The sequence below is a fragment of the Hippopotamus amphibius genome, chromosome 13 (genome assembly GCF_030028045.1).
Source record: "Hippopotamus amphibius kiboko isolate mHipAmp2 chromosome 13, mHipAmp2.hap2, whole genome shotgun sequence".
In the NCBI taxonomy this organism is placed as follows: Eukaryota; Metazoa; Chordata; class Mammalia; order Artiodactyla; family Hippopotamidae; genus Hippopotamus; species Hippopotamus amphibius.
In genome coordinates, this window is record NC_080198.1 from 72,041,273 (window position 1) to 72,066,306 (window position 25,034).

Below are 25,034 nucleotides of genomic sequence, written 5' to 3' on the forward strand. Positions count from 1 at the left end.
GTTCTTTTCATGGGATGGCACATTAATAACATAAATAACTTAAGTTTTCTTGGACTGAATTTTCTATATGTTATTACCTACCTTTTTTGTTTTCTCCTTTATACAAGGAGCAGATAATCTAGAAGAAGAGATCATCTTTACCATTAATTGAACAAATCTTATTAGGATGATTTTAATGGAAATCTATAATCTTTCTACCACATACCGGATCAAGTGGTTTATATTTTCCATTTCCCTTTCTAAATCTAATCTATATGTAGCGATATAGATTAAAACAACTATCTACAATTAAGCATATTAGCTAGCCAATTTTATATAAATTTTTAAAAATTTTTAAATATTTAACTTCAGAAAAAGTTGTATGTTTTAAATAGCAGATAAATTTCCATATTTATATTTTCCTAAGACTCTTGTCAAATTTAGTGTCTTTTACTTTAACACAAACTGATTTGAGAGGAGCAGACTTGACAATGTGTTATAAATCAGATATCTGAAAATACACGTTATAGGAGTTAGGCTTTATTAAAATGTTCACTGAAGCAATTGTCCTCTAGAGTTTTTCAAAATAAAACTGTCTTAAATAAACCATCTTGTTTTTATTTTCTATGACAAATCAATCATTACCACATCAGTTTACCATGAGCGGACTTTTAGAAGCTTTCGGGGGTAGCAATATTTAAGAAGGGGTATTCCTCCAACATTTACTGTGTCTACATGTTCTTTTCTGCAGAGAAATGGTCAATGCATGGTTTGCTGAGAGAGTTCACACCATCCCTGTGTGCAAGGAAGGCGTCAGAGGCCACACGGAAGCTTGCTCTTGCCCCTCGCAGCAGAGTCCCCGTGCAGAGAGCAGCGTCCCTGGAACACCAACCAGGAAAATCTCCGCCTCCGAATTTGATCGGCCTCTTAGACCCATCATCGTCAAGGATTCTGAGGGAACTGTGAGCTTCCTCTCTGACTCAGAAAAGAAGGAACAGATGCCTCTAACCCCCCCAAGGTTTGATAATGATGAAGGGGACCAGTGCTCAAGACTCTTGGAATTAGTGAAAGATATTTCTAGTCACTTGGATGTCACAGCCTTATGTCACAGAATTTTCTTGCACATCCATGGACTCATCTCCGCTGACCGCTATTCCCTGTTCCTTGTCTGTGAGGACAGCTCCAATGACAAGTTTCTTATCAGCCGCCTCTTTGATGTTGCAGAAGGTTCAACACTGGAAGAAGCTTCAAATAACTGTATCCGCTTAGAGTGGAACAAAGGCATCGTGGGACATGTGGCTGCTCTTGGTGAGCCCTTGAACATCAAAGATGCATATGAGGTAAATAAGAAACAGAGGCGGGGTGGGAGGTGGAGCGTGGGTGGGGCCTTGGACAACTACTGTGAATTGTGGGGATATTTGAAACTGAGATGTAAAAATGTGCATACTTGTTAAAAATGGGACTGTATGGTAAGGACCTCCCCATCTTTTAAATGCCAGAGTTTCTTCACTGGGGGCTGAATCAAGGATAGAGGCCTGAGGGAAATATTGTCTTGTTTTCCTGCTTAATGATAATTTAACATAGCTCATCTCACAGTTGTATTCTTTCATCTTTTTACCTGATCACTATACATATCCCCTATCTATGTTATCTCCACATGAACTTCTGGGGACTTTACTAAGATTCTAAAATGATAGGTCCAAAAAGTGTCAGAAAACCAAACCCATAGTCTTTTTAAATTCATTCATTCAATTCATCATATTCATTCATTTGAAGTCCCTTTGACACCAAAGTCTGAGTTTCTTACTTTCCACTCTTCCATTTCATTAAACAAATAAATGTGTGGATAGCTCTAGAAAATGGACATTTTTGCCCTACAATATTTCAATGGAAAGATTTGATATTTCTTCCACTTTTGCTTCCATTATGAACAGATCTTTATTATGGACTTAAAGTTTACACTGTATGATTTTTCAAATTTCCCATTTAAAATGATTCTTTTATTAATTGAATTAGAGTTTTTAAACAAATCATCTTAATTGAATGACACTTAGTATGTTTATGAATTATGTTCTGGCATCATGATAGAACAATTATGCTAGTTACTTATCATGTGGTACACTTTGAAGATTCCATAATAATACCAGCTTGAGGCTCCTCTGTGTCATTTGAGGGGTCATAGATGTTTTATTCACTCCTGTACTCCTGATGCCTAATACAGTGCCTGGAACATACACAAGTGTTAATAAATATTGATTGGGAGAAAATTATAGTAGATGAGATAAATAAGTAGACTAGATAGCAGGTCATAATTGATCCAGGGAAAATATGTTAGGTTCAGGGAAGCAGGAGATCACATATAATTGGGGAGATGGAGAGAGGTTTCTTTGAGGAAGCAATGATTGATATGGACCCTGGAAGATGGATAAGATTTCAGTAGATTGAGTCGTGTGCATATTGAGATCCAGTTGCAAAAAGAAGTTTGAGGAAGAAACAGGAAGTTGGACCATGGGGTGCTTGTAAGGAAATGTGTGGGTGATAGTATAGACGTTGAGGAGCTACTGGAGATTACTGGGGTCTTAAATGCCAAGCTGAGGAGTATTCATTTGATTCAGAGCCATGAGGACTAATTAAAGATGGTTTGAAAGGGGGACTGGCATGATTCAGACTGTGCTTTAGAAAGATGAATATTATGGTGGCCATAAAATGAATTAGAGGGAAAAATACTGGAAACTGGGAGGACAGGTTAAATAGTCTGAGGGAGTAAGCACCTGAACCAGAGCACTGGCCTTTGAGACCAAAAGGAGGGAATGGATTAAAGATGAAGAAGCTGAATCTGCTAGACTTGGCAGCTAACAGGAGGTGGAAGTGAGGAGAAAAGAGGAGTTGGAGAAGACTCAGGTTTTGAAGTTGGGTGAATAAGTAATAGTAACTGGTGAGAAATCCTGAGGGCAGGTATCTGGGGGAAGATGTGATAGTTCAGATTGGCTAAATCCTGAGATAGCTTTCAGAATCCACTCTATACCAGCAGTCTTTTCAATTTTGATTCTTCACGGAGCTATCTCCATGACCTCTTTGAGCTCTGTAAGTAATGTCACAGCATAGCAGACTCCAAGAGGGGTATTAAGGACACAGCTGAAGGATCGCTGCCAAATTTGCAGAATTCCCTTCCTGTCTTAGGTGACAGCTGGGTTTCCGCTTTTCAATGGCACTATAGTCCCAAGTACAGTAGGACCATAAATATACTACAGCTTTGCGGGGAAAGCCTTCATCTGTTTGCATGGTCCTAAATTTCTCCAGCCCTGAGAATTTCTTCACTTATATGCACGTTATTTAACCTATTTACCATCTTTAGAGTTTTGATGGTGTAATCTTTGTTTTGCAGTTAGTAATGATTTAATTCTTGTACTGCCATCTAAAATAGGCTCAGTGTCCTTGATTTGCAGTGACCCCAGACTGAAGCCTCTTAGTCTGTGGATTTCTCATGTTGCTGCTTCACCCTTGACACCCTTGATCTGTGTTTATAGAGGCCTTGCAGAAGTTATTCCCATCCCAGGAATTTCATTAGAAGTTGTGGGATTGATCTGGGCCATAATTTACATTGGTATTAACAGTGGAAATCAGTTGGCTAGTGGGTAATTCATCACTTAGCCCACTCATAATTTGAATAGTCAAAATACTGTCTCATAGCCGTTTATGAAAATCGTCAGAATATGAAAGTACGTTCTTTGTTTTCTGAGTCCTACTTCTTTAAATACGTGTCTGTGAAAATGACACATTTCTTCAGCTTATGAGACCACAGAACACTTAAAAATTAATAATGTAGCAGTAGAAAACCAAGAAGTGGCCGTGAAACAAAGTAGTGCTCAGATTGAAGCTAAGAGTAAAAAAATAGTCTGCTAGATAGATTAATTGTAAGAAATGGTCAACTTTTGATTTGCTTTTTAAAACTTTGCAACAGAATGATATAAATTTAGGGATTCAACTATTTTGTTGTTAATAAAATAACACATTCATATGTTTAAAATAGAAGACAAGGTCCACAATTTAGACCAGTGAGTTTCAATTAGACCACAAATACCAATGGTGTTCAGTCACACATCATCTCCTCCTTCATCAGCCCCATCATTCGTGCAAATTTCTTGAATGTGGCACAGTATTTATTAATAATAAGATATTAACACATAATAATCAGAACAACTATATAAATATGTTGGCATTATCCTCATATGTGAAAACTAGATATCATCCAATATCTAGATTGAATTGTGTATTAGTCAGTGTTCTTCAGAGAAACAGAACCAGTAGGATATCCAGAGATAAATAAGTGATTTATTGTAGGGATTAGCTCACTTGGATATGGAGGCCTAGAAGTTCCACAATCTGCCCACCATCTGCACAATCTGGAGAACCAGATAAATTGATGGTATAATCAACTGAAGGCCTAAGAATCAGGGAGGGGTCAATTGTGTAACTCTGGTTTGAGTCCAAAAGCTTTAGTTCCAAGAGCTCTGATGGACAGCAGGAGGGCAAGAGAAGATGGATGTCTTAGCTCCGAAAGCAAATTCGTCCTCCCTCTCCCTTTTTGTTCTGTTCAGGTACTCAAGGGATTGGGTGATGCCCACTGTGTTGATGAAGATCTTCTTTACTCATTCTCCTGATTCAAATGTTCATCTCTTCTGGAGACGTCCTCATAGACACACCTAGAAATTACATTTTATCAGCCACTTGGGTATCCCTTCGCCTAGTCAAGGTGACACAGAAAATTAACCATCGCAAATTGCTTTGAACCCCTGGTTCCATGTCCTGTGGAAGCCATAAGCCTCCCCAAGATTTCCTATGTCAAAGGATTTACATTGTCTAAACAACCCTTTTTCCTAAGTCAACTGGAATGCAAAACTTGTACTCTTCTCTTGTTTCCTGGAGACAGCCTCTCCATGGATACCATGATTTCTAGGGAGGAAACTTGGAAGGTCTTAGGGAACGGTCACATTGCCACTCATGTGGCCTTCACCCACCCCCACTTTATTCCTCCCTTTTCAGTCCTTCTCCAGATAAACAAATCTTCACCAGCTCTCATCCTACAGGTCTCACTTGCTACTCAAGTGAATTTCTGATGAATGAAATTATTTCTAAAATGAATTTTCAGAGGAAAGAAAGAACAACAGCAACTGTTTTAATTTTGATAAGTCTTTAATTTATCAAAATTATTAATTGTGATAAATTTGATAAATTTGTCATGGCATAATTGTACTCCAGGAAACACAGTTTGGGAACTGCTCTATCTTTGTTCAATGTTCTAATAATCTTTAGGTATTCCACTTTGCGGAAGAAAACCGACATATAATTTGGCAAGTCTACTGTGTTATTTCCGTTTTCGTTTTCTTTTATCTTTTATTTTTATATTATTTCAAGCTTACAGAAAGGTTGCAAGACCAGCATCACAAACTTGTGTATACCCTTTATGCAGATTCTCCAATTGTTTATATTTTGTGCCATTTGCTTTATTATTTTCTTTTTTTATGTATAATGCATGTAAGTAATATATGCATATTATTTTTTTCTGAACCATTTGGAGACTTTTTTATGAGTATATATTTTCTAACAAGAATATTCTCTTACACAATTGTGATACATTAATCAAAATCTGGAAATTTTATGATACAGTACTCTTATCTGACATTCTATAGTCAAATTTGGTCAGTTGTTCCATGATGTCCTTTATAGTTGTTTTTTCCCTCTGATCAAGGCTCTAATTCAGGATTGCATATTGCATATACTTGTTCTATCTCTTTAGTCTCCATTAAATCTGGAATAGTTTCTCAGTGTTTATCTTTCTTAACATGTATTTTGGAAGAATACAGGGCAGTTATCTTGTAGAATGTTTTCCTTGAATAGATACAAGTTAGGCACTTTTGGCAGGAATACCACAGATGTTGACCTTGAGACCTTGTTTGGTTTTACAAACAACAGTCAGTTCTTCACTTCTCCTGCACCCGCTTTGAGCTACATTCCAGCTCAATTCAGACACTAGCTACCTGGAGTTAGTGCAGACCCCACAGGTTAAGGACTCAGTGCCACAGTATTGTCCCCGCTTCAGATGCCAGCCATAAATAGGATCCCCACATCCATGTCTGGCTAGCTACAGATTCAGGAGTCCCCTGCTCAGATTTGATGATTTCTTAAAATGACTCAGAACTCAGAAAGCACCATAATTAACACTACAGTTTTATTATAAAGGATACAATTCAGAAATAGCCAAACAGAAGAGATGCATAGGGCAAGGAACAAGGTGGGGGACACAAAACTTCCATGCCCTCTCGAGTGGGAGGAGGGGCAGTGCATCACCATCCCAGCACACAGATGCCGTCATAACCCAAATCTCTGACAAATGGGGCAAGAATATACAATGGATAAAAGACAGTCTCTTCAGTAAATGGCGCTGGGAAAACTGAACAGCCACATGTGAAAGAATGAAATTAGAACATTCTCTAACACCATACACAAAAATAAACTCAAAATGGATTAAAGACCTAAATGTAAGACCAGACACTATAAAACTCCTAGAGGAAAACAGAAAACACTATAAAACTCCTTAACATAAATCATAGCAATATCTTTCTGAATTCATTTCCTTATTCTTTATATATGTGTGCATGTGCTCAAGCCATGTTCCAAGCTCTTTACTCCTCTCTGTAGAATCTCTTATCTTTCTCTTCAAGCTGAAGAGCTTTCATTAACTCTTCTTTAGTACCCGTGTGGTGGTGACCAATTCTCTGATTTCGTTTATCTGAAAATGCCTTTATTTTGACTGTAATCCTAAAAGATATTTTCACTGCCTGGACAATTCTTAGTTAATAGTAGTTTCCTTTCAACACTTAAAATGTTCTCCCACGTTTTTCTGGTTTTAATTTTTCTTATGAGAAGTCAGCCAGCCTTCATTTTTCACCTTATGAGTTTCACAATATATGTCATTTTCACACTATGTGTGTATGTTTAAGGTTTTCACTAATGTTGGGAAATTTTTGGTCATGTGTTTATTTTTTCTGCCCCATTCACTTCTCTTTGAACTCCAATTGTATATATGTTAGACCATTTGATGTTGGACTCAGAGAACACTGAGGCTCTGTTAAATTTTTTATAGATTTTTTTTTTTGTCCTCTCAGTCCTTTTGACTAGATATTTTCTGTTGATCTATCTTCAGGTTCACTGACCCTTCTGTTGTTTCCAGTCTGTTGTTAAATCCATCAATGAACTTTTGTATTTTTCAGTTCTAGAATTTCCATTTGGCTTTTTTAAAATACTTCTTTCTTTCTACAGAGATGTCCATCTGTTCATTATTACCATATTTTCTATTCAGTCCTTAAACACACTTATAATAGCTGCTTTAAAGTCCCTGTTTGTTAATTCCAACCTCTGAATCATCTTGAGGTCATTTTCTATTGACTGCTTTTTTTCTTTACTGTGGGTTTCAATTTCCTATTTCTTCACACATGTTGTGATTTTTTTAAAATTTTTTTATTGTAGGTTGGATATTGCGAATGTTTTGTTGTGGGGCATTTGGATTATATCAACTTCCTTTAAAACAGGACTGACCTTTGTTCTTGTAGGCAGTGGAGTTCCTGGAAGAGGCTTTCTGTCTTGTCAGGTTTGGTATTATTATTTGTTAGGATGGATCTACTTTAGTTTTAAATTTAGTCTTAGGAAATGTTGTCTGAATCTAGGGTATGGTCCTTACTTCCAAGGAGTGGCCCTTCTGTGTCTCAACTGAATGCCTGAGGTGCCTAGTAAGGTATCTCCTCTGGTGGGTGGGACCCCAGTGTCTTCAGACATTGTTATAATTGGTATCACCACTTGCTTTCAGGCTTCAACAGGTAATTTTTGCTGCTTCTCTTAGAGTCTTGCCAAATACATGTCTGAAGTGACTAGCCACTCAGTCTTCTGCCACTCCTTTACACTCCCTACCCCCACCCACAACACTGCCTCTCTTATCAGGTACTTTGCCTTGCACATTCCAGCCACTTTAGAAGCCCTGAATTCAGTTCCATTTGGAACTATTACTCTGGATGCCAATTGTCTTCTCCTCCTGGGGGAAAAGTGCACCCAGGAAGAACCAGATTAATTCAAGTCAGTCGTGTGTATTCCCCTCTTCACTGTGTGTGTTTTAGTTATTGCATGTATGTGGTCTAATCTTATATTTTTCAGCTGGAGGGCAAGTCTGGTACTAGTTATTTTATTATGAGAGATGCGTATCTAAGCTTTGTGTTTTTTTTACACTGTCATGTTCTCATAAACAGTGAAAGAAATAATCACAATAATAGTTGTGCTCTATTTTTCTTTCGATGGGGCTTAGAAGTTCTCTATGTGTTTACAGCCCCTGCAGTGGGTGCATTGTTAAAGGAGAATTCTTTGAGATGCTAAAATTCGCTTAAAGTGATTTTGAAGCATACATTCCTCCTACCTCCTTCAATAAAGAGTGAAATCCAGGGCTGCTGTTTATTTTAAACTTCCAGTATGCACAAAAAAATTCTGTGAAAGTCCTTCTAATTTCAGACTCTTGCTTTGCTTAGATAGTTGGGTTGAATCCTCTTTTTTATAAATTGGTCTTGTAATTCAGATATTCATTAACAAAATAATTGCTGAGGATGCATTACTATTCATATTTTGATTATTAGCTTGTAGAATAATTCACTATATAAATTCATAATTTTTAACTTCTTTTACTTCATCCATGTCAGTATCCTGTCTGCTCTCTTTAGATACCTAGCAATATAGTATGTTATTTAAGAACTGCTTTTTGGAAACATTCAGCCAAGGTTTTCTCTGTCTTTCAATATAACTTTGAGCTCTTTTGCAGAAAAATTAAAAATGCAATCGTGTTTATTTATAATATAAAATATTCATATTGATTTTCCACCATTTTATAACTTTTCTTCTGAAATTTTCTTTACTGCCAAAGTTTGGTCCTCTCAGGGGAAAATTGGCCTCATTTCTGACCCTAGTTGATGGAATCTAGTGTAATCATTTACTTCATTCACAGCTTTGGCTTTGCGTGACTTTAGACTAATTAAAAAAAAAAAAAAACAGAAATGACCTTCAAAGATGAGGATTTTTCCAGTGTGACTATTCCATATTCTCTGAAGGGAATTCCAAAAGCAGAGTTTTTAGAACAATAATGCTATTATTAGGTTGAGCATGTAAGTTCCCAAGGCAGTTGCTTTGAAGGGAACAATATGCATTCAGATGTTTATGTTCTGGTATGTTTGCTTCCATTCTAATTGTATCTCATATACTGGTCTCTGTCCATTTCCTCAAGTATATTTTTCCTCCTACCTATAAGATTTGCTTTAAACTATAGTAAGCTAAAAATGATCATATTGGATAACTATGATATCATTTGTTAATGATATCATGATTTCCTTCATTTATTGAACAAATGTTTCTGAGTTCCTGTGCTAATAGTGGGAATACAGTGATGAACCAAAAAAAAGCCCCTCGTAGAGTTTACAGCCTACCTTTAATCTTCTCAATCTGGTTTAATGGAAAATAGCCTGTATCTTTCTTTCTTTAAGCCACATTTAGAAATTTTACACTTTTCAGAAGTCCTTTGTGATTATTGAATGTGCAAGGATGTATTTTGTAAAAGGGGAGAGAGATTCAAAAGATTGAGAAATTGATTATAGATGAAGGCCATGCAGTTTTATTATATACAAAAAAGGTAAGATTTTAATTCTTATGCACATCTGAGATAGAAACACAGAACAGTGAGGAAATATATAAACAGTCATTATGAGGGAAGTCAAGTCAGTATTGGAATGGTCATTTTGGAGGTGATGGGTTTTATAGGAAAAGTTTCAGACCAAAGATGCGTTTCTTTTTCAGAAGAATCAGTGAGATGGAAATAGGCAAACGGTATTACAGAGGGGGAGAGTTGCCACTTTCCCCCGAGTTTAAGTGAGGCTGTCTAAATTGGTTAATATTTTGAATTTCCTTTATTTCTTCACATTTGTTTCCATCTATATTTTTTCATAAATACTAGCTGCTAAAAAACCCTTAAATTTATCTTTGTCCAAGATGATGTGTACTTATATGCTTTGATGCCTCTTACAATGATAAAATTGTCATTCAGAGCAACAAGGTGAGTCAAAGGTTAGATTTCTCTAATCCTATAAAGCAGAAAAATCAAATCAGTCTTTGAACAGGTCAGTCACTAAATTGAATTTCTTCTTCCTTACTAGGATCCTCGGTTCAATGCAGAAGTTGACCAAATTACAGGCTACAAGACACAAAGTATTCTTTGTATGCCAATTAAGAATCATAGGGAAGAGGTAAGCCAGTTTTCCATTTTATAAAAGGTCATTTGGAAACATTTTTCTTCTTTGAAAAAAGTTTTTTCACTTTGCGCACTTATGAAATAATGCTATAGTGACAAGTTAACTATAAAGTGCTTAAATGTTCTGCTTGATGTGTTTTATTTAGACTTTAGTAATAGGGTTGAATCCTGATACTTTACTTTGACCTAGAAATAAATTTTAGACATGTCATTTCTGTACCTCTCTTTCCTGAGGACCTTACTGACTCCTAAGATACATAATTTCTATTGTGGTTGTAATCAGTTTATTTCATATTATATTTTAAACATCTCAAAAACACTTATTTCATAAATGGTTATCCATTGCAGTGGTCGTCAGCTGATTTTTTTGTTTGGATGCAAAATGAGGTTTTGAAAAAATGGAAATTGCAGCCAAGTCCAAGCAAAATTTATTGTGAAATTATAACAAGCCATTGAAAATAAGTTAGTTTATATTTCATCTAACTAGAAGGTTTGGATTCTGTAAGCACTGAATTCTCTCTTCATTTTACATTTATTTGAAAAAAAATAGTTAATACATTATCATTTAAACTGAGCGCTTCAAATGAATGTTCTCAGTCCTGTCTGCACATTACAATCAACTGTGAAACTCTAAAACATTACCAATTAAATCAGGATCTCTAAGAGCTGGGTCTAGATACTGATACATTTTTAAAGCTCCCCAGATAATTCTGAAGTGTAGCCAGAGTTGAAAATCATTTCTTTAAGTGAAAACAAATAGATTGGAAGAGCCCATGTTTGTGGTTCTTAATCTTGGCTACACATTAGAATCACCTGTGGAGCATTTAGAAGTTGTCATGCCCAGGTTTCACCTTAAATCAGAATCTCTGGGGTTGGGACCCAGGCACATCAGTATTTCTATTTTTTTTAAGCTCTTTATTGGAGTATAATTGCTTTACACAGTTGTGCCAGTTTCTGCTGTACACCAAAGTGAATCAGCTGTATTTATACATACATCCCCGTATCCCCTCCCTCCCACGACTCCTTCCTGTCCTCCCTATCTCACCCCTCTAAGTCATCACCCATCATCCAGTGGATCTCCCTGTGTTGTGCAGCAGCTTTCCACTAGCTAGCTGTTTTACATTTGGTAGCGTACATGTCAGTGCTACTTTCTCACTTCGTCCCAGCTTCCCCTTCACCCCCACCCCTTGTCCTCGAATCCGTTCTCTACATCTGCATCTATATTCTTGCCCTATCACTGGGTTCATCAGTACCATTTTTTTTAGATTCCACATACATGAGTTAGCACACAGTATTTGTTTTTCTCTTTCTGGCTTACTTTGCTCTGTATGACAGACTCTAGGTCCATCCACCTCATTACAAATAACTCAATTTCATTCTTTCTTATGGCTGAGTAATATTCCATTGTATATATGTGCCACATCTTTTTTATCCATTCATCTGTTGATGGGCATTTAGGTTGCTTCCATGTCCTGGCTATTGTAAATAGTGCTGCAGTGAACATTGTGGCACATGTTTCTTTTTGGATTATGGTTTTCTCAGGGTATATGCCCATTTCTCCAGAGAAGACATGCAGATGGCTAACAAACACATGAAAAGATGCTCAACATCACTCATCATTAGAGAAATGCAAGTCAAAGCCACAATGAGGTATCACCTCACACCAGTCAGAATGGCCATCATCAGAAAATCTAAGAACAGTAAATGCTGGAGAGGGTGCAGAGAAAAGGGATCCCTCTAACACTGTTGGTGGGAATGAAAATTGGTACAGCCACTATGGAAAACAGTATGGAGGTTCCTTAAAAAACTAAAAATAGAACTACCATATGACCCAGCAATCCCACAACTCGGCATATACATCAGTATTTCTTAAAGCTCCCAGGTGGTTATCATGTGCTGCTAGGGTTGAGAACCACTGCCAAGAATACGAGAAACACTTTGCTGATTCTACTTGATTTATATTCGGATTCTGATATCTTTCCTTTCCCTCCCCCATCCAGTCCTTTACCAAGTCCCATCGCTTTTTTTTCTGTTAGTGTTTCTCATTTCGATTTCTTTCTTTTCATTCCTGCTGCCTGTACCATCATTCAGATCTTGAAGTAATGCCTAAACTTTTAAAATATTCTTGTAAGGGGTTTTTGTACTTTAAGTCAATTTTCCTTTAATCCACCCTGCATATGCCCTTGGGAATTTTCCTGAAACACAGCTTTCTAAATCAGTGCTTCTAAAACAGTAATGTGCATATGACTTTTTTTATTTATTTATTTATTATTTTTTGGGGGGGTACACCAAGCTCAATCATCTGTTTTTATACACATATCCCCATATTCCCTCCCTTCCTTGACTCCCCCCACCTCGAGTGCCCCCCACCCTCCCCGCCCCAGTCCTCTAAGGCATCTTCCATCCTGGAGTTGGACTCCCTTTGTTAGACAACAACTTCCCACTGACTATCTATGCATATGACTTTTAAACTGCAGATTCTGAGTTCAGGCGGTCTAGGTGAGACCTGAGTGAGGTTCTTTTCTAACAAGCACCAAGTTGATGCCAGTGTCCGCAGATCACAATTTGATGAACAGGATCCTAAATCAGTCACTTCTCAGTCGTCTAAGATAAGTTCTCAGTGCCTTAGAGTTGCTATGTGGTTTCTTAAGAGGGTAGTTACAGCCACAGTTACTGAAAATCCCTGTAGCTAAAACATGCAAATGAGCTTAAATAATTGATTAGCTAATTAATTGTGAATGAATAAATAAAATTGAAAAGGCCATGCATGGACCAGTAGTGTTCTTAATCGGATCGCCAGATAAAGCAAATAAAAACCATGTCTTATGCAATATTGGGGACATAGATTATATTAAAAAATTATTTGTTGTTCATCTAAAATTAAATTTGACTGGATGTCCTATATTTTATCTGGCTGCCCTAGTTATAAACCAAGGACTATGATTGTGTGCACTTAAGAAGATGATGTTCAGCTTTTAATTTGTAAGTATGTTTTAAAACCATGGCCTGAAAAAACAACTTTGTACTGGCCGAGAGACTCAGCTTGAATCACACTCTGGTGAAATATCTCTTCCTAAGTAGCATGAACGGTGGGGATTGGGGGAAGCCATGAGCAACAAAAACCCCAGGGTGAAGCAGGTGAGACTGCCCTTCTGTAAGAGAGCGTCCTCTGGATCCGTGCACTTCTGTCTTTATGGTTACCAGTGAGGGTGATGTAAACTAAAACACCAATAACAAACCCCCCTGCTGTAGTGAGGTGTAAATTACGTACCATATAATTCACCCATTTGAAGTGTATAATTTGATGAGATTTTGACACATGCATGTGTAGTCATATAAACACCACTGTCATCAAGATACAGAACATTTCTGTCACCTCAGATAGTTCCCTGTACCGCTTGTAGTTGATCTGCTCCTCCTCCCTCAACCCCCAACCCCCACAATCACCGCTCTGTTTTCCATCACTATTGTTCTGCCTTTTCTAGAGTGTCGTAGAAGCCATATACGTGGAATCATACAGGAGGTAGTCTTGTATGTCTGGCTTCCCTCACTTAGCGTAACGCTTGTGAGATTCATCCATGCTGTTGCATGTGTCCGTGGTGTGTTCCTTTTTATGGTGGTTATTCCATGGTATGGGTGTGCCACAATCTGAATATCCGTTCATCCATTGACAGACATTGAGTTGTTTCCAGGTTTTGTCTTGTTAGGAGAAAAGCCGCTGTTGATGTTTGTGTGCAAGTCTTTTTGTGAACATGTTTTCATTTCTCTTTGGTAAATATATGAGGGGAATTTCCAGGTCATGGGTGGGTATATGTTTAATTGTATGAGAAACTTGCAAGCTCCTATCCAAAGTGGCTGTACCATATACTTTCTTACCAGCAATGAATGAGAGTTGCAGTTGCTTCACATCTGAGGCAACACATGGTATTGTCAATTTAAAAACATCGTAGCCATTCAGTTTGATTACGTGAATGAATAACCCCACTCTCAGTCAAGAGCCGTCCGCTCACCAACAGACCTGATTAAAGTGGATTCAGCTACAGGTCCCCAGATTGGGATTGTCCAGAGCTCTCCCTAAGCGTCCTGCTGGGTTCCTCAGGATCCTCAGGGCTGTCTGCCTCCACACTCCCTCATCCTCTCCTGCTGCCTCTGTTTTACCCTGTGATGACTTGATATAAGGCTGGGCTCTTCACTTGTTTCCACAAAAGTTTTTTTCACACGAAGCATTTCATGAGATTAAAAAAAAAAAAAACCTTCAGTAACTTCACTGGAGTCTTAGTAACTTTACTGATGGGAAGGTTTCCAAATACAGCTTTTTAAACATCTTGCTGACCCTCCCCATTCTCTGTCCTCTCCCCCTTGTTCCCTCTCCTCCCACGCTCACACTGCCCTGTTTGAAATTATTTCCTGTGAGAATTATTTCTTCAGAAAAAAGGAATGAAGAGAAACAGTCAGAAAAACAGGCATACGCTCAGCATGGCTGTTGTAGTATAAAAAGTAATCTGGCTGACTGAGAACCACAGCCCCTAAGAAGATGCAATATATGACTTCCAGAATTATCTTTAAATTTACAGCTACGTAAACAAACTCAGGGCAATGTTTGCTGTTGTGTACACACAGTAGAAAAGTACTCTTTCTCCCACGAGCGTTTGAAATCAAAATAGAGAGTCACAGTAAGGCTTTTGGGAGTAATTCTTAAGATTGCTTGCTGTGGGCTTGAATCCCATCTTCACCACTTACTTGATGAGTAGCCAGGATGGAATTGGTGAATCCCTTCATTCTTCAGTTCCCTCATCTGCACAATGAGGGTTATAAAAGGACCCACCTCATAGGGTTGTTGTGAAGATTAAATGCGTTTGTGCATGCAAAGGGCTTAACATATTTCCTGGCACACTGGAAGTGACTGATAAATGTCAGCTGTTACTTTTGAAAGGAGATCTAGAACTAAGCAAACTCTTAGGAGAAACAAGGAATGATAAGTTGTATGCAGAGGTCATCAGCCACATTATAACCAGTCAGCTGAGATCAAATGACAACCCAGCACCGTCCCTGACTTAACTGGTCTGTTACCCTCTAACACACTTTACGCTTAAAAGAAAAAGACTTTTCATTGTTTTTCCTCATAAATGAGGCAAAGTGAATTTGGTTTCTTCTCTCTGTGTTAGTCCAATTGTACTCATTCCGACTAATTACCAAGGAACCTAAGATGAAATGTGGTTGTTCATAACATGTCTTGGTACCTTTTCGTGACTCTAATTTCTTAAGGTGCCAACTCTGAAGAGCTGCTTGAATGGAGCAGTTGACTATTGAATGCTAAAGTCTGAACTACAACACAGTCCAGAAAATTCAGAAAGATTTTTAAGATTCAGTAAAATCTGTAATCACTGCATCTGCCTCTCTTCTTGGGAAGTATTTCAACTAATTAAAATTTTTCGAGAGTTCTTTTCATCCGTGTTATAACCATAAGTGTAATAGCATAATGCCTTTTTAGAAGTCAGGATCATAGATATTCCTCAAACCTCTATGACAGAATTATTTTTGAATCGTAAAGGATAAGTTTTTGCAATTTTCTCCTCTCTGTACTCTCTTCTAAGACAATGGAATTAATGGGCAGTGTGGTGGGGGTAGGGTGGGGACTGGAGAAGCTAGAGGAAGCTAAAATAATTTATTTTGGAAAGGTCACAGAGCTATTGGCTAGAGAAAATGAATGAAGACAAAAAGTAAAGGGGTCAAGGGAGAGAAGAGAGACAGCCCAGGCTGTATAATAGAATAGTTAGAGGAAAGACAGGGTAGGACTTTGGAAATAACTGCCTATCCTGTGGAAGCTATTCTAAGGACTTGACATATATTCTTTCATTTAATCTTCATAACAACCATAGGAGGTAGTTATTATTTTATTCCCACGTAACAGATGATGAAACGGAGACACGGGACATTTAGGGAACTTGGCCAAAGTCACAGAACTAAAGACTGGCGAAGCTCAGATTCAAGCCTAGACAAGAGGGTTTCTTAAAATTCTGCCGTGGATGACGACTGCACTCTCTTTTCTTCCCCCTCAGTGTTTTCTTGAGCCACTGCAGTCAACATGTAGATTCCTGTTGATTTGGGGGTGGGAGGTACACTGATGGGAGATGCGGCTTCACATATTGTAGAAGCAGGGCTCGAAGGGGGAGACAAGGAGAGCTGGCTGTACCCTGATGGTTCTTCAACGTCAAGTGTTGAGACCACTCTGCAGACAAACTTTTTAAAAAGAGAGAGAGGGGTAGCAGGGAGAAAGAAGGCAGGGGAGCAGGGGCGGGGGAGAGAAAGAGGGATCAGAGTCACATCCTCTGTAATGTCTTAAGAGGACTCCATCTAGTAAACAAGAAGAAATTTTTACCAGGGATGAAAGAGTTACAGGAGCATGTTTCATGTTCATCTGGGCCAGTGTGCTCTGTGATATGCACAGGAAGCATCATGAAAAAAATTTGCAGCAAGTGTGTGAATGTTTAGGGCTGCTGTTAAATTTCTTTCAGGCTTAACGCTGGATTTTTCAGACCTGGGCACTTGGATCCGTTTTTTATTTTTGTCACGTGCGTTACTTATTTCTATAAGCAGACGTTTCTTTTATGCTTAGTAAAGAAGTGCAGGGAAACTCAACTCTTTCTAGCTCAGATGACCTATTTCTGAAATCCTGCCCTCTCTTGAAGTATTGCTTGTTATGACATGGTAGCGATGAGTGCTTTTTTTTCTTTTTTTAATTTGTAGGGGCTGCACCAATGAGGTGGAAGCCAGGACATTGTGAAATAATGCATGTTCTATGAAAATTTTGTATTGATCTGAGGTAGAGATTCTATCCAATAATATCAGGCTAGGCATAACCTGTTTTCTCTTGGTTGAATGTCAACTCCAATTTTTATTAAGTAAAAATCTAATTTGGAATCAGAGCTCTTATCCTCCTTCTCTGTTTTTATCATTTTGATTTTATTTTATCATATTTGATGATATACTTATAATTCTTTGATGAAATGTAACAGTTATAATAAAAGATTTATGGTAAGTTTTTTTACAGTATAAGGGAGCATTTTTAGCTAAATATCCAGTTGTTTATATATTCTTTTAAAAGAAAACTGACAAACTTCAAAAAATATCAGCTAATTTTATGAGATTTTTATGAAATAAGTACAATACTTTGATGAATCAGAGATTTAATGTCTGCTGAAAATCGTAAAGTAAAGCATTAATGGAATCAAAAGTGTAATTCTAGCTGCAATATACAAAAGTAAATGTTTTCTAGAATTTAAGGTACATAACTTTATCTGCTGATCCCCTCCTAAATTATCTTGCTTTGAAAGTAATTGTTGAATCACTGCACTAAGTAGAGCCCTGGTCTAGGCAGTGAGGATATGAAAAAAAATGAAGCAAGGAAGATACTTGAAACTTTTTTTTCAATTTCAATGAGAGGGAGACCTTATATACCAAAAAGCAAATATCAATGCAAGGTAGCAAGACAGATGTTAAATAAGTTCAATATTCAACACATAAGTTCGAAGGAAAGTCTGTGGATTTCAGGAGCTGGAGGAATCACAGAGGAAGGCCGAAAACTGTGGTTTCATACAGCAGATCCCTGCTGTGTTTATCCCACAGGCTTAAGAGAGGAAGCTGGAACATGCTTTCTGTGAGAGGGTGGAGGCAGGGTGGATGCTTGCCTATGATCTTCAGCTCGCAGTACTGACTAGGGCTTTTCTTAAACTTGACCCGTAAGCTTGGAACAGATAAACGTTACAGCTTTATACATAATCCTACAATTCGAAGTCAGACTAGATGAAAATAGAGCTACAAGAATAAGCAGAGTTTAATTGCAGACTGTCAGTTGATCTAGATCTATTTTAGTCTTAAAGAATTGGCTACTTATGTGTTTTTTGAAAACTTATAAATTGTGCATTGCATTTATTCCCCTGTGATATTTGTTTTAGAAACAAAACAGAAATACTCCGAAAAGTTTCCATTGGTACTGGACTTGATATGGTGATGGTGAAGATCTTTTCCTTTTTTTTTTTTCCACATTACCCTTTGAATAACAAACAAGTGTATTTTACAAAGAAGAAGATGGTAACCACTTTCCTAAGGAAAAAAACATTTCTTAAGAGCATCAGATGAAAAACATAGTGCTAGTAAGTTAAATCCCTGAGGCTACACTGCTGATCCAGGAGAAGAAAGAATGAATAAAAGCTTGAGACTGAAAGTTAAGTTAATGGTAGGCTATATTTACCCAAATCTTATTTTCAATGCTCAGAAAATTTGGTTCAGACTGAATGCTATGTTTTATTCAATATAAAGTTAATCTTCATTGGTACTTTTAGAATTCCAGCAGTTGTTGGAATGCCTTGCATTTTTCATTTGATAGAGCATTTGTAAGTTTAATTTTGAGAAGTTTTATATAGATCCTGAATTATGGCTAGTAGAGGTCTGGAACCAGCTGCAGGTAAGCGAAAATAATTTCTTTGTATAATATCTGACCCAGAACCACATAATGAGACCTTGGGATGGATTTTGATTATTAAATAATGTTCATGCATTCTTAAAGAGTTAAGGTAGTTGTCAGTGAAATTGCTGCTCTCAATAGATATATGTATGCAAACATCTTTATTCATCTAAGAGCTAAGATTATATAGGCAAAGTGCTTTAAAAACTATGTACTCTGTATTCCTTCTTATTAAATCCTCACCTAAAAGTTCTTACTTGTTTCTCTTCTACCATAAAGTGAAAATTAATATTCTGGGTGGAATTCAAATAAAAGTATAGAGTTGGTGATCTTATAAAATTTTTGAATCATATCTTATCTCTCTCTCTCTCTTTTTTTTTTTTTTTTTTGCATCACTTGGTAGCAGTGAAATAAAGTGAAGATGACCTGGATTTAGAACTTCCAGATGCATTTGATTATTACACATTATTTGATGATCCTGTGTATGACATTAGTGATCTCTTACAGCATAACAGATTACCCTAAGCTTAGTGATTCTGAACACGAGCCTTTCCTATCTCGGTTTCTGTGGTTCAGGAATGCCAGAGCGGCCTAGCTGGCTGGGTGGTTCTGGCCCAGGTTCCCTGCCCGTGGCTGCACTCAGGATGCAGCAGGGAGGCCTGACTCACGCTGGAGCGTGCACTTCCCAGAGGGCTCGCTCGCGTGGCTGCTGGCAGGAGGCCTCAGTTCCCGGCCAAGCAGGCCTCTCTGTAGGTCACTCTGTGTCCTTGACACACGGCAGAGGGTGAGCAAGGAGGAAGCAGCAGCGCCTTGCACGTCCAAGTTGTTCACCTTCGCTTCACGGTAGCTGTTCATTAGAAGCCAGGCCTCATGTCCGACCCAAACTCAGGGAGGGCAGTTAGGTCCCACCTCTTGAAGAGAGCAGCATCAAAGGATGTGTGGAGATACTGTGAAACCACCAAAAGTCCTAAGAGTACTTTGAGGCTTTAGTCTCTTTCCTTAAAACTGGTCAGATGATAAATGAGGAACTCTGCTTGTTAATTAAAATAATATCTTAAACAATAAGGACCTACTGTATAGGACAAGAAACTGTATTCAATATCTTCTAATAACCTATACTGGAAAAGAATCTGAAAAAGACTATACGTGTGTGTGTGTGTGTGTGTGTGTGTGTGTGTGTGTGTGTAAAAACTGAGTCACTCTGCTGTACACCTGAAACATTATAAACCAACCATTCTTCAATTAAAAAGATCTTAAAACATAGTGTTTTCTCAACCTTTCATGTTCTAAAAATAACATCAGCTACCAGAGACAGCATAGACTGGATTTAAAATAAGGTGGTAAGTTGGAGTGTGTGCCCTGCCAGATTGGCTTGAATCAAAGGGAAAAGAGCAAGTAGAATTAAAAGAGGAGAACTGAGGAGGAGAAGAGGAAGATCCCTGCTGTTTGAGCTGCGACAAATGATTGGGGTATTAAAAGTCTTCTAAAATATTATGTCACAAATGCAGGTCTTCGTGAGGTCACTCTTTGTGTGTAGCTTAAGTACTTTGCTTCTTAATACCTATGGAAAATGCTCACTGGTATATCCTTATTATCTCTCTGCACCATTGTTTTTCGCCTCCCTCGTGGATCAGGATTGGAGGGAATGTGTCTAGTATTTCGGCACAGTGTTTGCTTGGGTGTAAACTGGAGGCGAGGCCATGCAGGCAAGCTGAGGCGGGATTGTGAAGAGTCGGCAAGTTGCCATGCAAAAGAGGTGCTGGATTTTTTTTTTTTTTTTTAAGCCAGGAAACATTTGCTGTCATTTAAAGATCTGTGTGGCCAGAGTGTTAAGGATGAACAGTTTTCTTTGTTTAATCTCTAACCCAGAGCCACATGATTTGACATGATAGATTTTGATTTCCATATTTGTTCATATGCAGGGAAAACCCTGGGTCTGGAAGCAGGGAAGCTGGTAAGGAGGCTTTTGCATAATCCAGACTAGGGGTGGATTTGTTACACTTCTGTTTGGGCAATTGAGGGATTGATTTGATGGAGGGTTAAGTAGAAGGAAGAATCTAGAATACTTTCTAGGTTTTTTAGGTAGATGTAATGGGGTAGAATTGTGATATTCCCTAAAGTGAAACATGCTACAGAGAGAATTGGTTTGTGGGGATCAAAACCATTAGCTCTTTTTTGGGGGGTATGTTTTGCTATCTGTTCCTTTCTCCTCTCTCCTCAAATCTCAGTGCTGCATCCCCATCCTCACTTTCAGCCAGTGGTCTTGCTTACTGAGAATTTGAAAACAGGAGCTAGGTTATTGATGGGGCAAGTTTTCTGTATAATTTGGAGGAGATCCATAATAGCAGTGGTAGAAATTTGCTGAGGATCGGAAGTAGGACCTAAGAAAAGAATTGCTTTGTATTTCCGTGAACCAAAAAAGATGCTTTGTTATGTATTACAGAATGGTTATACAAGTGTTCAGTTCAGAAATTGGTGGTAGTCATCTCAAATATTGAAAGTGGGGAGGTCCTTGAAAGATGGCAGTTTGATATTGAGTGTGACAAGACTGCAAAAGATGACAGGTAAGTAGGAATTTAAATTATTTCCACCTTAATATGCTTGTTCTAAAACTTGTTGTCTTTACTAAATGAGTTCTAATGATATTGAACAAGTTTCATATAAGGTATAGTTTTTTCTACAATGTTTAATTTGATCTTCAGTCTCCTATGGAAAAGAATTGTGCTTATGACTTTAGCATGTCATTAACTTCTAGTACTTTTAACATAATTGCCTTTAGTCTAAATTGGTGAATTTCAGATTGTAGTATTTATGGTGGTATATGCAAAACTACATATGATGTACTAGGTGGCCCATGTAATGAATTGTTTAAAACTGCTTTTAACCATAAGGGATTATCCTAGACTCTCCCAGCTTAAGGTGCAACTCTGTTGCATTGCACTTAATGCCACAGATTTCCTAAGACACTTCATAAACCCTGAAGTTTCCAGACCACCGGAATGGGAAATGCGCATCGTTATATGCTGATGTCTAGCATTGTCCTAGGCATACTTACCTGTAAATTCAGAACCATTTCTCATAATGAAATGTAGTTTGCTTCTGAAGCCTTTGGTCTATTTTAGGAAATGTTTAGCTTATAAAAATAATTTGATATACAATTTAATATCTTGTTTTAGACAATAGGGAATTAGACATTTAGGCATTACTAAAAATGCCAAAATGACTATATCCGTTAAACATTTTAGATACCACTGTTATTTTTATTTTTTAAGAGGTGCTGAAGCTTTCCTAACTTGAAGCACTTGGCAAATTTTCTGGTCATCTGATACAGAATGACCTGATACTAAGACCAACCCTAAAAAAATGATTAGAAGGATAAATGAAATAATAAAAATACGTAGTATGTCTACTGTGGTATGGGTCCTAATGATACACTCATTTTTTAAAAACACCCCTTTTTAATGTATTACTTCTTTGATTTTGGAGTCATTAAATCAGATAAATAACCTTACAGATGTTTTCAGTAAGTCATTAAAACTTAAACTGATTTGATCTCTTTGATAGTGCACCCAGAGAAAAGTCTCAGAAAGCTATCCAAGATGAAATCCGTTCAGTGATCAGACAGATGACAGCTACAGTGACATTTCTGCCACTGTTGGAAGTTTCTTGTAAGTATTATACAACTTCACATTGACTTAAATTTGTTGGGGAAAAGACTAAGCTACTATTTTAAGAATTACCATTTTATTAAATTTTTTCTTAGTTATCAATATCATGTAATAAAACTAAGGAAGCATTATAAAGGAAAAGTAATGTTATATGCATTCTGTAAAATCTGGAAATGCTGAAAAGAAAGGAATTAAAGTATTCCACAGTACTCACCCTTGAATGTTTTAATGTAATTCCTTCCTTAATTTCTTATACATTTTTATGTATTGATATATATTTAAGACTACAGCTATAATTGTGTCTTACTTGTCTACCTTCCTTACTCCTTCAAACATCACATGTGTGCTGAATACCTACTATGTGCCAGACTCTGTTCTAGGCACTAGGATACTGCAATCACAGAACCAAGATGTCAGTTCTCCTGTAGGTTATATTCATGTTATCCCATGTTACTGATTATACACTTTCTACAAATATCTTTAACGGGTTTCCTCTTTAAAGAAAAGAAAAAAACTTGAAGTTTTCATAAGATAAAGTGAAAGGAGTGCAATATTTTCTGTACTACAGTAAATTTCCATTGAGGAAAAGCAATTAACTAGTTATTACAGACCAGGCTAAACTACTTTTCTAACACTATGAGTGGTTCAAAATGTGAGGGAGATAGGGCAGGCAGTTTTACTTTTGAAAAAATAATGTAGTTCAATGATTTTATCTGCAATTTAGGTTCATTTGATCTCCTGATTTATACAGACAAGGATTTGGTTGTACCTGAAAAATGGGAAGAGTCGGGACCACAGTTCATTACCAATTCTGAGGAAGTTCGTCTTCGTTCATTTACTACTAGAATTCACAAAGTAAATAGCATGGTAGCCTACAAAATTCCTGTCAACGACTGAGGATGAGATAAAGACAGTATAATGTACTTGTATTCTCAAATGTGGTTTTCCTGAAACCAAATCAACTGTAGTTGATATGTTTTATTTCATTGGCTAATTTTTAGATGGGGAAAACTTAACATTATGCTTTACTGAATCTGTGCATAACCGTTCCATTCCTTGGTACCTGTTTCACTTTCCATAGGGTTGACGTAAGTTATTGCACACTGTTCCAAAGGGAACTAGCAGATTACATCAGCATTGTAATGTCAGTTCCTTTGATGATGGTAACTGTAGATGGAAAAACTTTTGCGATACAGCTAAATGTCTTTCTAAATCAGACCTTTTGGTCAAGCACCTTGACTCAGAGTATACAGAAATATCTAAATATAAAATAGAGCAAAAGAAATATGAATATTGAGAACATGTGTTTAGATCTTGAAAGGAACTAATGATAGTCCATAAGTAATGAAATATTGATCCTGTTAGGTCCCTTTGCCATTTATTTGTATAGTTTCCATATTGAAAAGTTTTCCAATTATTTGATTTTAATTTATATAACTCGAATCTATGAAGCCATGGATAGTCCTGCTATTCAAATTCCTGTGATACTGAACTTTTCAGAATGTCTTTTTATGTTTTATAAAATCAAGCTTTAAAGGACAATGATGAAATAAAGTTAAATGTGTATGTTCTAAATTTGTCTTAAAATATTCTTATATTGGTGTGGTGTTGATACAGTTAAATAGTTATAATGGATTCAGTGCAGCATATTATTTCTTGTGCCTACTATGGTTAGCCTAAGAATTCAAAGTTGAGTAAGTCTTGAGGTACTTTCACTTTAATGGACAAGCTTTTATTGTACCCCCTTCATCTCAACAGTACATTTAAAATAAATGTTCTTTTTATGAAATGATAAATGTCCTTTGGAATTAATTCAGTTTAGCAAATGTTGAGTTGTAGAACCTTTCTGTACTCTTAGCCTACTGCCAGTCTAATGTTCCATATACAGTTGACCCTTGAACAGGGCAGGGATTGGCTCACTGACCCTCCAAGCAGTTGAAAATCCCAGTATAACTTATAGCCAGCCCTCCACATCCATGGTTACCCCATACCCATGGATTCAACCAACCACAGATCGTGTAGTACTGTAGTATTTATTACAGTACTGAAGCTTGAGATCTTATGAAGGAGAGGAAAATACACAGCAGAGGACTATGAAGTAACCAAACAGTTTACTTCATTATGTATTGTCTTTGTTGTTTCACCTGGATAATCTTCTCTCTGATCCAACAGTGTGCTTGTTAAGAATAAAGGGCAATGTCTTATATTCTTCCATCTCTTAGAGCTGCTGGACGAATAGGTGCCCGTTTTTGATGATGGGTATCATGAATGCTGTTGCAAAAGCCAGTCTCTGAAGTGTTGTTGAAGCTATCTAACAGGTTCACCCACAAGTCTTCCTAAATAAGAAAGTAGTTACTCGGAAATACTGTTGATTTAGGGATGGTCAAGAGTCAACATTTGAATTCTTGAGCTGTTCATAATCTGTTAACATTTGAAATATGCGTTGAGAAGGAAAGCAGAAATAGAACTTGAGTAAAAATATGGAGAGTGTTGAAAATCATGGTCCTGTTTTTAGGAAATACGCTTGAACGTTTTTATAGAAAGCAATGACTGCTTCAGGGAACGCCGAATGTGCCCTCTGTTAGACAGT

General features: G+C 37.3%; 1 protein-coding gene across 5 annotated transcripts in view; it reads left to right on the forward strand.

Moving 5' to 3' along the window:
• Positions 1 to 675: 675 nt before the first annotated feature.
• The window catches only part of LOC130835244 (cGMP-specific 3',5'-cyclic phosphodiesterase-like), a 39,861-nt gene continuing 15,502 nt past the window's right edge, over positions 676 to 25,034 (forward strand). For 2 of the 5 annotated variants that reach the window (XM_057706677.1, XM_057706678.1), the window contains exons 1-4: positions 676 to 1,319; positions 10,218 to 10,307; positions 21,220 to 21,340; positions 22,341 to 22,444. In XM_057706677.1, the coding sequence (XP_057562660.1) occupies positions 735 to 1,319; positions 10,218 to 10,307; positions 21,220 to 21,258 (714 nt within the window). In that variant the 5' untranslated portion in view covers positions 676 to 734 and the 3' untranslated portion in view covers positions 21,259 to 21,340; positions 22,341 to 22,444. Of the gene's footprint in view, positions 1,320 to 10,217; positions 10,308 to 13,235; positions 13,295 to 18,267; positions 18,549 to 20,410; positions 20,731 to 21,219; positions 21,341 to 22,340; positions 22,445 to 25,034 lie in introns of those variants that run through there. The other 3 variants (XM_057706680.1, XM_057706681.1, XM_057706676.1) reach the window with 3 other exon arrangements.